This window comes from Hyperolius riggenbachi, chromosome 5, assembly GCF_040937935.1.
Source record: "Hyperolius riggenbachi isolate aHypRig1 chromosome 5, aHypRig1.pri, whole genome shotgun sequence".
NCBI classification, from domain to species: Eukaryota; Metazoa; Chordata; class Amphibia; order Anura; family Hyperoliidae; genus Hyperolius; species Hyperolius riggenbachi.
The window spans coordinates 204,940,874-204,955,549 of NC_090650.1; the positions used below are offsets into that span (position 1 = coordinate 204,940,874).

At 45.1% G+C, this 14,676-nt stretch overlaps 1 protein-coding gene across 1 annotated transcript in view; it reads left to right on the plus strand.

Annotated features, from left to right (window-relative positions):
* The first annotated feature begins 1,577 nt into the window (after positions 1-1,577).
* TGFBR1 (transforming growth factor beta receptor 1) overlaps positions 1,578-14,676 on the plus strand; it is a 99,367-nt gene continuing 86,268 nt past the window's right edge. The window contains exon 1 of the mRNA XM_068236612.1: positions 1,578-1,863. Within this exon, the coding sequence (XP_068092713.1) occupies positions 1,782-1,863 (82 nt within the window). The 5' untranslated portion in view covers positions 1,578-1,781. The remainder of the gene's footprint in view (positions 1,864-14,676) is intronic.

Here is a 14,676-nt window from a genome sequence, read left to right on the forward strand (position 1 = left end):
GAAAAATTTTGGGCCGCTGGTGTCCACTATTGTGGCTAGTGCCGAGGTCTCCATGGCAACGTGAAGTGAATCAATCACGTCACACGGGGGAACTGGTCAGTCAAGCGATCTACAGGTGATGGGCGTGGTGGGAGCCGTCCACCACACACACATTGTCAAAAGTGGCTCACAATTGGACATTGGGTGGGGTCAGCAACACGTAAAAGTGAGTCCTGTAACCACTGCTGTCTCCAGGGTAACAGCGCTGGTCAATCAATAATTAAGAAATGGGTACTGTGAGAGGCTGCTTTCTGTATTCTGTACTATTTGCTGGTGCTGCCCCTGGTCCTTTCATCCCCCACACCAAGTGTATGAGACCCGGCCTTCCGTAACTGCCTGCAGCTGCTGCTATGTCATTGGACAAGGTCTGGCTTTTTGCTAGTCACACACTGTTCACAAACGTTTGGTTAATGGACTGCAGCTGCCTGTAGCACTGCACAGGCAGATGCCAGCTGGTACTAATAGTGCAGTTATCCTGACCCCTTTCATTTGTTTGGACACTTGCAAATAATGCCCTGCAAATAATGCCCACTGTCTGCAGGCCGCCCCTTATTTATCTGGTGCCCTAGGCCATGGCCTATGTGGCCTTGCCAGAAATCCGGCCATGGTTGCGTTGTGTGTAAGGTGTAGCAATATTTAGAAAGTGCTGCATGCTGTGCGTTTAGCAACAAATTTGCTGCGTTATGTGTGTTGCACATGCTCAGTAATGTTTTTTTTTTTTAAATGTAACGCATGCGCCGTTTTCATTCCATCAGTATGCGGCGAAAACGGAGCACCAAGAGACACATAACGCAGTGCAAAATAATGTCCAATTTCATAAGCTAAATGATGCGCTGCGTTAGGGGCACGTTGTGCGACTTTAACGTCGCATCAAACACAACGTCCCACTGTGAAAGAGGCCTAAAGGTGGCCACTAATGGTCCAATTTCTAGAGAAAAATCGTTAGAGCGATCAGAAATTCTGATCGGATTGGTTGTGAATGATCTCTGTTGATAGGCACAATTGATTATGAATGATTATAAAAATAGTCGTCCAATTGAATTTTGGTCGAACCAAAATTTGGATTTTCTTGTTGGTTGTGATAGATAGGAAGCAACGATTGGTTCGTAGATGGTGTAGTGAACGATTTTTCTTCCAATCAGAATTATCTGATCACTGAACGATTTTTCGCTAGAAATTGGATCGTGAGTGGCCACCTTAAAGCCATGTAACTCTAGTTTATTAGTATGGTGCTGACATCTTCCAAAGTGCTTTACTGAATTATATACTGTATTGTCACTAACTATCCCTCAGAGGGGCTCACAATCTAATTACTATTAATGCGAGTATCATTGGACTATTTACGCACGACCCGTACAACACGATCTGGCTATTCTTCGCCACATAATAGCTGATAACTGATTGTTCTAAACACAGCACAGCAGTAGCGTGTGGTGACGCCTGGGGGAGTGGCCAGGGAAGCGCTGTGCGTGTCTGCAGGGTAGGGAGGGGGAGGCGGAGACGAGCGGAGGATGAGTGGCGCTGCTACGTAGTGGCGGACTGTTTTGGAAGGCGAGGGTGGTTGGAGAGTTGGCTCATACTAGCCGTCCAATAGGAGGCGATGTAACCGGGAGGGGTCATTCCACATAGCGGAAAAGTCGCGAGAAGGGACGATAGGGAGCGGGGCACAGCGGCGGCCACAAGGAAGGAAGGAAGCGAGCAAGCTGTGCTTGAGTGATGTGATGGTCACAGATCGATAGGTCATGTCTGCGGCGGCCTTCTTCGCTCTGCCCGGGCTCTGCCTGCTTGTGGTGTGTGTGTTCCTCCAGGTGACCCAGACTACGGGTGAGTGCAGAGGGGATGTGTTGTCCTGAGCCAGCAACATGGCCGGGGGACGGGAAGGGAGATGCACAGTCCAATCTGTGCCGTGCTGGGGCTGGGCTTTGTGTATCTCCCAGCCTGGGCTACTTATTGTTCCTCTGGCAGGGCTGAAGAGCCCCCGTGCATTGCTTATGTGGGATACGTGATGCTTTATGATGCTGCATCTACTCTTGTCTTGGCGCTGTAGTCGTGCACAGAAGGCTCCACTTTGTTTATATTCTTAGTTTAATAGCAGCGTGGCGAATTTATAAAAAAGTGACTTTGCTTTCACCAGAATTCAGCTTTAACGTGTCACTCAGTCACCACTGGAATATAAAAGCACTTTGCCTGGAATTATTCAATTTAAAAGTTACAGCAAAAAATATATACTTTTTCAAAAACTGGTGAACCTCTGAGACTCCCATCAGCTTCCCATGGGATCCCGTATAGCCATCGCTGTATTTTTAACTCCATGCACCCTCGATCATCATAGTTGAAAAACGAGCGATCCCTGATGGTTTGCAATGCGTGACATCTGTGAATTCAACAATGGTCTACAATCAGATTGTTAGCAGAAGCGATAAAGTGACCACCCAAAGTGTGTAACTAGCCACACTAGATTTGTTTAAATGGATTAAATTGTTGTATTTGTCCCTTGATGCAAAAAAACTAACGTCAGTTATCATCTGAACCGCCAGGATGGATTAATAAACGTGGACAATAATCGCTGTGTTTTACCATCATTGGACCCCCCCCCCCTTTTTAATCTTGGTACCACTTTTTTAACTATTCACACCACCCATCGTTTCTTGCTCGTTTTGGGTGACGGCAGTAGAGCGTTTGTGTGGAGCTAATGGCCTGTTATTGAAAGCTTTGTAGTTTTAGTTCTTGAGTTACTGTTGTGTTTGCCCAGCTGGTACCCAAAACAGGATATTTCACTGCAGTAGTGTAGTGTAGCTTGTCACAAAAGAGGAAGAGTTGTTCTTTCTGCATCATGTGGTAGATTTAAAGGAAATCTGAGCTTTAAAGAGACACTGAAACGAAAAAAAAATATTATGATTTGTATGTCTAGTACAGCTCTGCTGAGCTTTTGCTTGGCATTGCGTTCAAACGCCAGCGTTTAACCGCTAGCGTTTAAAAGCTAGCTTTTGAAGGCTTTTGAAAAGCGTTCAAGGCTAGCAGTTCTGGTCTCTGCTATTGTTTCCTCGCGTTTACCGCCTCTGAAAGCAGCATGTTGCTTTTGAGACTAGACGCAACGCTGGGATCTACTGCCAGGCTTTCATGAAAGCCTGCAAAAGCCAGCTCTAAACGCTCCCATTCACTTGCATGGGATGGCAGTAGATCCCAAAAAACGCTGCGTCTGAAACGCTGCGTTAAATGCCACAAAAACGCCCGTCTGAACCAGCCCTAAGAAATAAAACATTAAGATCAGATACATCAGTCTAATTGTTTCCAGTACAGGAAGAGTTGAGAAACTCCAGTTGTTATCTCTATGCAAACAAGCCATTAAGCTCTCCGACTAATGCTTCATACACACTTGAGATAAAAGTCTTTGGAAAAGGCAAAATCACAGACCAATTTTACCCCCTTCCATGTAGTATGAGAGCCATACTCTACACAGTCTATTCTATGGAGCGGCACTCCCCATCAGATAAAATCTTTTCAAGATGCTGCACACAAAGATGCCGTACACACTCAAAAGATCATTATCTGCAAAAGATCTGTTCCTGCAAAAGATCCAGAGTATGTAGAGGGAGTTAGGTGCACTGGGTTACTTCACTGGGCCTCCCCGGAGTGCTCCAAACCAAACGACAGTTCCACTCAGCCAGGTACTCAAAGTTGAAAGCGATGGGCACATCCAGTATAAAAAAGCCTTTATTGGAAAAATTGTTAAAAACTTGTATGCAAAAAATACAACAGCTACAGTTGCTGGGAGAGCAAGAGTGGGACAAGCATGTCCCCCACTCGTTTGAGGAGTGCGAAACAGCTGTCGACATCTTGTACATGCTTGTCCCCCTCTTGCTCTCCCAGCAACTGTAGCTGTTGTATTTTTTGCAAACAAGTTTTTAACAATTTTTCCAATAAAGGCTTTTTTATACTGGATGTGCCCATCGCTTTCAACTTTGAGTAACCGTCCTGCAAAAGATTCATTCCTGCAAAATGCATTCATAGTCTATGAGATCTGCAGATCATCATACACACCTTGTTTAACAGACTTCATCTGCATATCTGGCAATCATCCGCAGATCTGAAAATCCATCCTGGTGGATCTGATCTGCAGATGATCTACAGATGATCTACAGATGATTGTCTGTTAAACCAAGTGTGTATGAGGATCTGCAGATATCATAGACTATGAATGCATTTTGCAGGAATGGATCTTTTGCAGGAACAGATCTTTTGCAGATAATGATCTTTTGAGTGTGTACGGGCATCTTTGTGTGCAGCATCTTGCAAAGATTTTATCTGATGGGGAGTTCTGCTCCATAGAATAGACTGTAGGTATGGCTCTCATACTACATGGAAGGGGGTAAAATTGGTCTGTGATCTTGCCTTTTCCAAAGACTTTTATCTCAAGTGTATATGAACCATAAGTTAGTCGTGGAGAGGGCTGTTATCTGATTTTTATTATCTCAACTGTAAGTGAACTGTTTACTTTTTCTCTGCTAGAGGAGAGAGGTCATTACTTCACAGACTGCTCTGAAAGAATCATTTTGAATGCTGAGTGTTGTGTAATCTGCACATATTATAGACTAATGCAATGTTAGAAAAAACACTATATACCTGAAAATAAAAGTATGAGAATATTTTCTTTGCTGCTAATCTTCTAGAAATTATTTGTAGTACACAACCAATTCATTATATCATATATTTTTTTTCGCTTAAGTGTCTCTTTAAAAAAAAACTATTGTACATGGTGGTTTATGGAAGCACAGCTAACATCATATGACTTTCCTGTTAAACCGCTTATTTTCATTGTTCGTAAAGGAGATATAGAACTATGCTATTATAGCATTTTTGTTTTTGATGCAGCCATTCCAGAAAAGTTCCAGTTAGAAAATAGCAGTCATGTGACCTTGGATTGGCAATGTCATCAGTATTCCAACTTGTCAGTTTCTGGTGTGTGTGTATATATATCCAACGACCATTAAGGTCCGTACACACGCTGGACTGGAGGCAACGACGGGTCCGTCGTCACCTCCCGCTGGGTGGGCGTTCCAACGACAGTCCGGCGTGTGTACGCACTGTCGGCGGACTGATATGGCTGCTTCTGAGCGATCCGCCCGGCAGATCGCTCAGAAACAGCCGTATCAGTCCGCCGACAGTGCGTACACACTCCGGACTGTCGTTGGAACGCCCACCCAGCGGGAGGTGACGACAGACTCGTCGTTGCCTCCAGTCCGGCGTGTGTACGGACCTTTATACTCTTGGCTGAACTGGAACTTTGCATGGGGCTAATCAGATTAGGAAGGTTGATAACTGGTAGCTCATTGTTCATTTATTTCCAAATCTGTTTTGGCCTATTTCAATCTTTTGTTCTGCCTAGGGCTATTCTGAACTCAGAACTTCCTCTCCTCTCTAAAAAAAAAAAAATACTTAACAGCATAATAACCTTTTAAAGTAAAACATTTGTTACAGCTGGTACAAATCCTGCAATAAATCTGCAGTGTTTCTACAGCTGCATACTGACCTCGTGACAAGATGGATCCATCGACATCTCCGTGACACTGAGCATTCCCCGATCCATCTTCTGGAGGGTATGCAGGACGTCACACGAAGGGCTTAAATGAGACTTCAAGCAATCGTGGTACTTTGCGCTAGAGTCGCCGGGGATCTCGAAGATCCAATCCACGGTTACGGCTGTTATCGCTGCGCTATGCTATGCAGTGTTCTCCCCAGAATTTTTTTCCAGCCGGGTGGCATGAAATATTAGCCGGGTGGCATGAAAAAGTAGCCGGGTGGGGCAAGTTGAAAATGCATGGCAACAGTGCTTACAGCATAGGAGGAGGTGAGGAGGTGAGCCGTTGACAGCCGGGTGGTCACCAAATCTAGCCGGGTGGAGCACCCGGCTAAAAGAGCCTGGGGAGAACACTGCTATGTGATGTTTTGGATGATTGTGCATCCATACCCACGTTACAATATTGTGGAAACAACCGCTTGGTGCTCAAAAAAAATCGCAGTTTATTTGGAAAATCGTCTGAAAAATCGCTAGGCAGGCACAGGACTTCTCGCTTTCATGGAAGCAGGCATATAGCAGTGAGCTGACACAACTAAGGGATCAAATTACAACTTGTGCTTAATACCAGATGAAGGGGAATTAGGCTAAACTCTCTAAATACATACAGGGTGCATTTCTCTGTTTTCCTTTTGTCCTGTGCAAGAGTTTAGGTCCACTTTAAAGGAACCCTAAAGTAAAATAAAGGTGCCCAGTTTAACTAACTTACATGGGGCCTCTTCCAGCCCCTTGCAGTCCTTCTGGTCCCTCAGTCTCTCTGCTCAGATCAGTAGCTGTGCTGCTCCGAAAGCTGCATGCGCGGTCCTGGGCCATGGAGGGATGATGGAGAGCTTGCATGACGTCACGCAGTGGCTGGGGGTGTGGCGCATACAATGCAATTGGCAGAGGTGAGTTGATCCGCCGTGATTTTTTTTTTTTTTTTTTTTTTTTATGCTGGAACAATCAAAATGTACATGATTTTTGGCAAGTGTGATCCCTGCCTTAAAGAGAATCTGTACTCTAATATTCTTACAAAAAAAAGCATACCATTCTCTTCATTATTTTCTCCTGGGCCCCTCTGTGCTGTTTCTACCACTCCCTGCTGCGATCCTGGCTTGTCATTAACAGTTTTAGGCAGTGTTTACAAACAAAAGACTGGCTTCTAACCAGAGTATATCATAGGCTGAGAACAGCTTACTGTGTGACTCATGCAGAGCTTGGAGAGGGTGTGTAAAGCTTCTGCCAATGACGAGCACATTCCACACATTCCAGCCTCAGCCCGACAAACAGGACAGAGGAAAGGAGATAAGCTTTATTACAGAGACAGTGCAAGTAGGATAGGCTGCAGTAAGACATAGCACATTAGAACAGGTATAGGAACTTATAGGATAGAAGAAATAAGGCTTAAAATTTTGTTAGAGTCTCTTTAACCACTTCACCACTGAGGGGTTTTACCCCCTGACCACCAGAGCAATTTTCACCTTTCAGCGCTCCTTCCATTTATTCGTCTATAACTTTATTATTACTTATCCCAATGAAATGAACTATATCTTGTTTTCCAGGACGTCTCAGGACAGCAACCCTGAGACTTGTCTCCTTCCATTTTAGATTGGACAGGACGCTAGTTAAAAAATTAACATAATGAGATTAGGCAGGAAACAGGCGACATATATAAGGCAGCATTCCCTTACCCTCTTCAGTTGTTTTCCTGTCCAGCAGGATGCTGGTTCGCTGGAGGGGCTGGCTACCCATGAGGGAACTTCAGGAGCCGCGGCTGCCACGCTTTCCGAGTTGCGCTGGTCAGTTGGAGCCATGCGCGGACGCTGGCCGCATGCATCTGCCTCTCCCTGCATTGTGCGCAGACGCGCTGAAGACTGGAGGTCTTCCGTAGACGGACTTCCGCCGGAAGGATGCACGCATCACATGACTGAGTCATGTGATCGGCTGAGAAGAAGGAGGAAGTCAGCCTGGCGTGCGCTGCAGCGTCCATTTACCGCTATAGAGCTAGGTTGCTCCGAATCAAGGCGGAAACGGCGCGGATCAGGTAAAAAAACCTCAGGTGCATAACCTGAGTTTGGGCGGAGCACCACAGAGTGCTATTTAAGATGGCATCATGGTCATTTTTTCTATTAGGCTGACCATGGAAACACCCGCAGGCTCTTGCTCCCAGGGCTCTGAGGAGACAAGCTCCACTCCCTCTCTGGTATGTGTCACATTGGTTATTTGACTTAATACCTGAATTGTGTGTGTGTGTGTGTGTATGTATATACATTCATTCATTCATTCATTCATTCATTCTTTGAGGGAGGTTCAGGCTTTAGCTATTTCCTTTGTGTTTTTCAGCCAAAGAATGCAAAGTCAGATTCAAGGCACAAACAGGATAGGCCTACCAAGTCTGATAAAACTGATAAGCCTGATAAAACAACTACTTCTGAAACTAAGTCTGTACCTAAGTCAAAGAAGTGTGCAGTATGTAATACTGGTATGCCGGACTCAGCTAAGCATCTGTGTCAGTCTTGCACGGAAAAGGTGGTTAAGGACGAGTCACCCACTCTGTTAAAAGACCTTATGGGTTGGATGAGATCAGAGATGTCATCAGCCATTCAGGAGATTAAGAGATCAGCCATAAACCCTGATGTGCCCCCGAGTACACCTCCTGTTACTCTACCTTCCGATGCCCCTATTGCTGGTACTTCCCAGTCCCCTATCAGACCACTTAAGAGAAGGAGGATTGAGATAGACTCAGAAAGGTCAGAGGGGTCAGAAGGTGAAATAGACATTTCCTCCCTTGAAGAATTACCCCAATCAGAAATTGATGCATCCGAGAGTAAAAATGTAAAACCATTAAAGTTTGCTTTTTCCACTGACTTTATGAAAGAACTAATTGAAGCAATGCATTGTGCAATGGGTATTACTAAAGAACAAAAGTCTTTGTCACCTCTAGACCAGATGTACGAAAGTCTTTCAGATACACAGTCATCTTTTATCCCTGTTCATTCCAGTCTAAAAGACATTATAAAGAAAGAGTGGGATAATCCGGAAAAGAGGGCTTTCTGGCCTAAATCCCTGGCAAAAAGATATCCCTATAGCCCAGAAGATCAGAAATTCTGGGGTCACTCTCCAAAACTAGATCCAGCCTTGTCCAGAGTCTCTAGAAGGTCTGAGCTTCAGTTTGAAGATTTTGGCAACCTGAGAGATCCCATAGATAAGAAAATGGACAACATTTTAAGACTGGGGTGGGAAGCGGTCACTTTGAATTTTAACCTGCTGAGCGGTCTGGACGAGCTCAGCTCGTCCAACACCGCCAGAGGCTGCCGCTCAGGCCCTGCTGGGCCGATTTTCGTCAAATAAAAAGCAGCACACGCAGCCGGCACTTTGCCAGCCGCGTGTGCTGCCTGATCGCCGCCGCTCTGCGGCGAGCAGCGGCGAAAGAGGGTCCCCCCAGCCGCCTGAGCCCAGCGTAGCCGGAACAAAAAGTTCCGGCCAGCGCTAAGGGCTGGATCAGAGGCGGCTGACGTCAGGACGTCGGCTGACGTCCATGACGTCACTCCGCTCGTCGCTATGGCGACGATGTAAACAAAACAAGGAAGGCCGCTCATTGAGGCCTTCCTTGTTTATTCTGGGCGCCGGAGGCGATCGGAAGAACGCCTCCGGAGCGCCCTCTAGTGGGCTTTCATGCAGCCAACTTTCAGTTGGCTGCATGAAATAGTTTTTTTTTTATTTAAAAAAAACCCCGCAGCCACCCTGGCGATTTAATCAGAACGCCAGGGTGGTTAAACCATCTGTAGCCTCCACCGCAGTTTCTAGATCTCTAAAGATCTGGTTGACTGAATTACAGACCCAGATCGCTACTGGAACCCCTAGGGAAGAGATTCTTAACTCCATTCCTAAGATTCTGCATGCCACTAACTACCTAACTGATGCGGCAGACGATTCAGTCCGCCTTACTGCCAGAGCTTCTGCTTTAGTAAACACAGCCAGACGAGGCATTTGGGTCAAAACCTGGCAGGGAGACACATCATCAAAATCTAAGCTATGTGGAGTTCCCTGTGAGGGCAACCTCCTCTTTGGTTCTAAGCTAGACGAGATTTTAGAAAGATCCTCAGACAGGAAAAAGAACTTTCCCGTTAGAAAACGTAACTTTCGGGCAAACCGTTCCTTTCGTGACCAGGGCAAAACGGAGACAGAGAATAGATCAGCTCCCAGAAGGAGATGGCCCCCCAATAGATCTCACCGTGCAAAGCCCAGCATACCCTATACCCCGGCCAACCAACAGCCTAAACAATGACGCCAGGATTCCGGTGGGAGGCAGGGTATCTCACTTTTTCGAACACTGACAGGAACTTTTTCACTACAGATGGCTATTAAACATTCTCCAGGGGTACAAGATAGTTTTCATACCCTCCACCAAGCCAATTTTTTCGTAACTCCCCCTCCAAGAGATCAGGTTCAAAATCGGGCTCTACAAACAGAGGTAGGGTCACGGTTATCCAAGAGGGTCATCCGACAGGTTCCCAAATGTCAGGAGAGTCAAGGTTTTTACTCCCCTGTGTTCCTAGTAAAGAAGCCACAAGGAATTTATCGATTCATCCTCAACTTGAAACATTTAAACAATGCAGTCCGATACAGAAAATTCCGGATGGACAACATCCGCTCAGTCATAAATCTTCTGCAGGAAAATTGCTTTCTAGCATCCCTGGATCTAAAAGACGCCTATCTCCATCTGCCTATCCATCTAGAATCCCAGTGCTACGTGAGGTTTGCAGTGATGTTTCAAGGAGAGGTAAGACATTTTCAATTTAATTCTCTCCCTTTTGGTATTTCATCTGCTCCTTGGCTCTTTACGAAAGTTATGGCAGAAGTCTTGGCAGTGCTTAGGCTTAGATCTGTGCAAGTGATTGCTTATTTGAATGACTTACTTATCTGGGGTCCATCTTTTGATTCAGTAAATCTCCAAGTGGAGTTGACTATTCACTTCCTTATCAGTTTGGGGTGGTTGATTAATTGGGAGAAGTCATCCCTACTACCCAGACAATACATGGAATTCTTGGGGTTTGATATATGTTCTGTCAGTAAAAGACTGTATCTACCATCACGGAAATCCTCGCTGATGTTAAATTCTGTTCTTTCTTTTCAGAGTTCAGTCTCCATCACTCTGAGAAAGGCTATGGCTGTATTGGGTACCATGACAGCATCCTTCCCAGCGATACAATGGGGTCAGTTGCATTCCTGAACCTTACAGAACTGGATCCTATCGAAATGGGACAGAAGCCTGAAGTCTTTGGACAAGAGAGTGACAATTCCCTGGAGAGTGAAACAGTCTCTAGACTGGTGGTCAGATCAGGAACATCTGAATGCAGGGAATCTCTGGGAATTCCCTCAGCAGTCTCTGATCACAACAGACACGAGTTCCTGGGGATGGGGAGCTTATCTGGAGCAACTGCCGGCTCAGGGTCATTGGTCTACACTAATTCAGAGCAGATCATCGAACTACAGAGAACTACGGGCTGTTTGGGAAGCTCTTCAGACCTTCTCCCTACTTATACATCAACATCATGTTGTAATCAGGACAGACAACAACACGGTAGTGGCCTACCTCAACCGTCAAGGGGGGACAAGGAGCAGATCTTTGTGGAGTCTAACCTCGAAGATTCTTTGCTGGGCGGAAAAGAATTTAAAGTCCTTGAAAGCGGTTCATCTGAAGGGGGCTCTAAATTGCGTTGCAGATTATCTAAGCCGAAAGATGATCTATCAAGACGAATGGTCTCTAAACGACCAAGTATTCAGGCAGATCTCTCAACGATGGGGAACACCAGAGGTGGACATGTTCGCAAGAAGGAACAATGCCAAATGTCCTCGATTTGCCTCCCTGTGTCCACAGGACAATCCCTGGGTCCTGGACGCCTTTTCAGTCAATTGGAACAAGCATCATCTTTACCTTTTTCCTCCCTTGGGACTGATTTCAAAGGTACTGAGCAAGATTCAACGAGACCAGGCCCAAGCAATCTTGGTAGTACCATTTTGGCCCAAGAGATCCTGGTTTGCTCTGCTACAAAGTTTAGCCTCAGATCACCTGATCCTGCCGGATCGCCAGGACTTGTTGAGCCAGGGTCCGGTTCTGCATCACAATCCAGGAATCCTTCACCTTTCTGCCTGGAGCCTGAGTGGCAACTATTAAAGAGGAAAGGATTCTCTAACAGGTTGTCGGGAGACACTTATCCAGAGCAGGAAGAAAGTGACAAGACAGATTTACGCTAAAGCATGGAATACCTATAGCAACTGGTGTACATCTACATCTAAAGACCCAGTCCTCTCTTCTTCAGTGCTGGAGTTCTTGCAGGAGGGATTCCAAAAAGGCCTGAGCTCTAGTACTCTGAAGGTTCAGACCGCGGCATTGAGTGTTTTCTTAGAGAGAAGATTGGCGGAGGAGGAATACGTTGTCCGTTTTTTTAGGGCACTGAAAAGACTAAGACCTGCAGTACAGATAAAAGTACCTACTTGGGACTTGAACACAGTATTGCAAGCTCTATGTGAACCTCCTTTCGAACCAATCTCGGAAATCTCAGAAAAACATCTCACCTTGAAAATGGCTTTTCTTCTAGCCATAACTTCTGCACGAAGAGTGGGAGAATTACAGGCGTTATCAGTCAATGAACCATACTGTACCATTTCAGAAGACAGAGTAACTCTTCGCCTAGATATCTCTTTTCTACCCAAGATTGTATCCAAATTTCATACATCTCAGGAGATCCTATTACCAACCTTCTGTAGTAACCCATCAAATCAGAAAGAGGAAAAGATGCACTGTCTAGATGTGAGGAGGTGTTTAATACAGTACATTCAACAATCTAAATCTTGGAGGAAATCCAACGCTTTGTTGATTCTCTTTGCTGGGAAAGGTCGTGGCAGACAGGCATCTAAATCATCCATAGCAAGATGGATCAGACAGGCCATTGCTTTAGCCTATATCCAACAAGGAAAGCAATTATCTGGACCAGTGAAAGCACATTCAACTAGAGCTGTGTCAACATCATGGGCAGAGAGGGCAGGAGCTACTATAGAGCAGATATGTAAAGCGGCTACCTGGTCAAGCCACAATACGTTCGTTAAACATTATAGACTGGACTTATCATCCAATTCTGATTTATGTTTTGGTAGACGTGTGTTGCAGGCTGTAATCCCTCCCTAATAAAGTTTTCTTGTTTATCTTCTCAGGGTTGCTGTCCTGAGACGTCCTGGAAAGACAAACTTACTTGTGGTAACGTCTTTTCCAGGAGTCGGAAGGACAGCACCCTTGCTACCCACCCGAATAAAATTAATTTTGTTGAAGCATCATTCTGTGTGGAGTCTTTTTTTATTACTGAGGAGGGTAAGGGAATGCTGCCTTATATATGTTGCCTGTTTCCTGCCTAATCTCATTATGTTAATTTTTTAACTAGCGTCCTGTCCAATCTAAAATGGAAGGAGACAAGTCTTAGGGTTGCTGTCCTTCCGACTCCTGGAAAAGACATTACCACAAGTAAGTTTGTCTTTTTTCGCCACCAATTAGGCTTTCTTTAGGTGGGACATTATGCCAAGAATTATTTTATTCTAAATGTGTTTTAATGGGGAAATAGGAAAAAATGTGGGAAAAAATTATTTTTCAGTTTTCGGCCATTATAGTTTTTAAATAAAGCATGCTACTGTAATTAAAACCCATGAAATGTATTAACCCATTTGTCCCGGTTATAAAACCATTTAAATTATGTCCCTATCACAATGTTTGGCGACAATATTTTATTTGGAAATAAACGTGCATTTTTTTCAGTTTTGCATCCATCCCCAATTACAAGCCCACAGTTTACAAAGTAACAGTGTTATACCCTCTTGACATAAATATTTAAAAAGTTCAGTCCCTAAGGTAACTATTTATGTTTTTTTTTTTTTTATTGTATTTTTTTTTTTTTTAATTACAAAAAAAAAAAAAAAAAAAAAATTGGGGAGTGTGGGAGGTAATGAGTTAATTTATTTTGTAAATGCAATGTTTGTGTATGTAAAATGCTTTTAGGGTGTAGTTTACTATTTGGCCACAAGATGGCCACAGTTTGTTTACATGCGACCTGTAAGCGTCCGGAAGGACGCTTACAGGAAGCAGGAGGCGGCTGGGAGATTCACAATGATCTCGCTGTTTCCGAAAGATCATTGCGGGGGCTAGATCAACGAACGGGAATGGATTTTCCCGTTCATTGATCGGCGGGCGGCGGCGTGCACGAGCGGCGGGTGCGTGCGCATGAGCGGCGAGAGCGCGGACAGCGGCGGTAGTGCGGAAGGTACGGATTTCTCCGTCCCTGGTTTTTTAGGGGGGAAAAAAGGGACGGAGAAATTCGTACCGCCGGGGATAAAGTGGTTAAAGGGAGTCTGAAGCGGAATTAAAGTGGACCCAAATTAAAATTACAAGATTTCAGAAATAAAATCTATTTTCTAAATTATAATAGCAGCCTTTTTTCAGCTGCATGATGACAAATATAAAATATTTTACAATTATTGGAGGAACCCCTACCTTCCTTTCAGATTGCCGGGACAGAATCCGGCAAACTGGTGGAGTGGATGTTGTCCAGCAAAGGAGGAATTGCTAATGGCTGCCACCTATATAACCCTAGTTATGAAAAGAGAAGGGTGAAAAGTATGCACTGAAATGCTCATAGGCTTGAAGGAGTGTTTGTTTATCTTTGTATGTGTCAGAATAGTGCAACTAAATATTTTGAATTAAAAAAAATATTTGGTTTGGGCCTATTTAAATTAAAAGGGAAAAAAAAATACTTAAAGGACTAACGAGTTGAATTGTTCAAAAAAGTTTAGTACCTGTGCCTATTTTGACTCCACGGAGGACACCATCTGCGCCCTCCGTTTACTTCCGCCGGGTCATCGCACTGTTATCGCCCCCCCCCCCCCCCCCCCCCCCCCGTTGGCTCCTGACCCCACCGCCCTGGTCGGGCTCTCTTTCCACCAGTAAGAAAGCCGCCGGAGCAGGCCACGGTGCTGGTGCCTCCCCCCCCCCCGATCCACGCACAGGAGACAGCCTGTAGCGAGGATGGGGCTGAAGG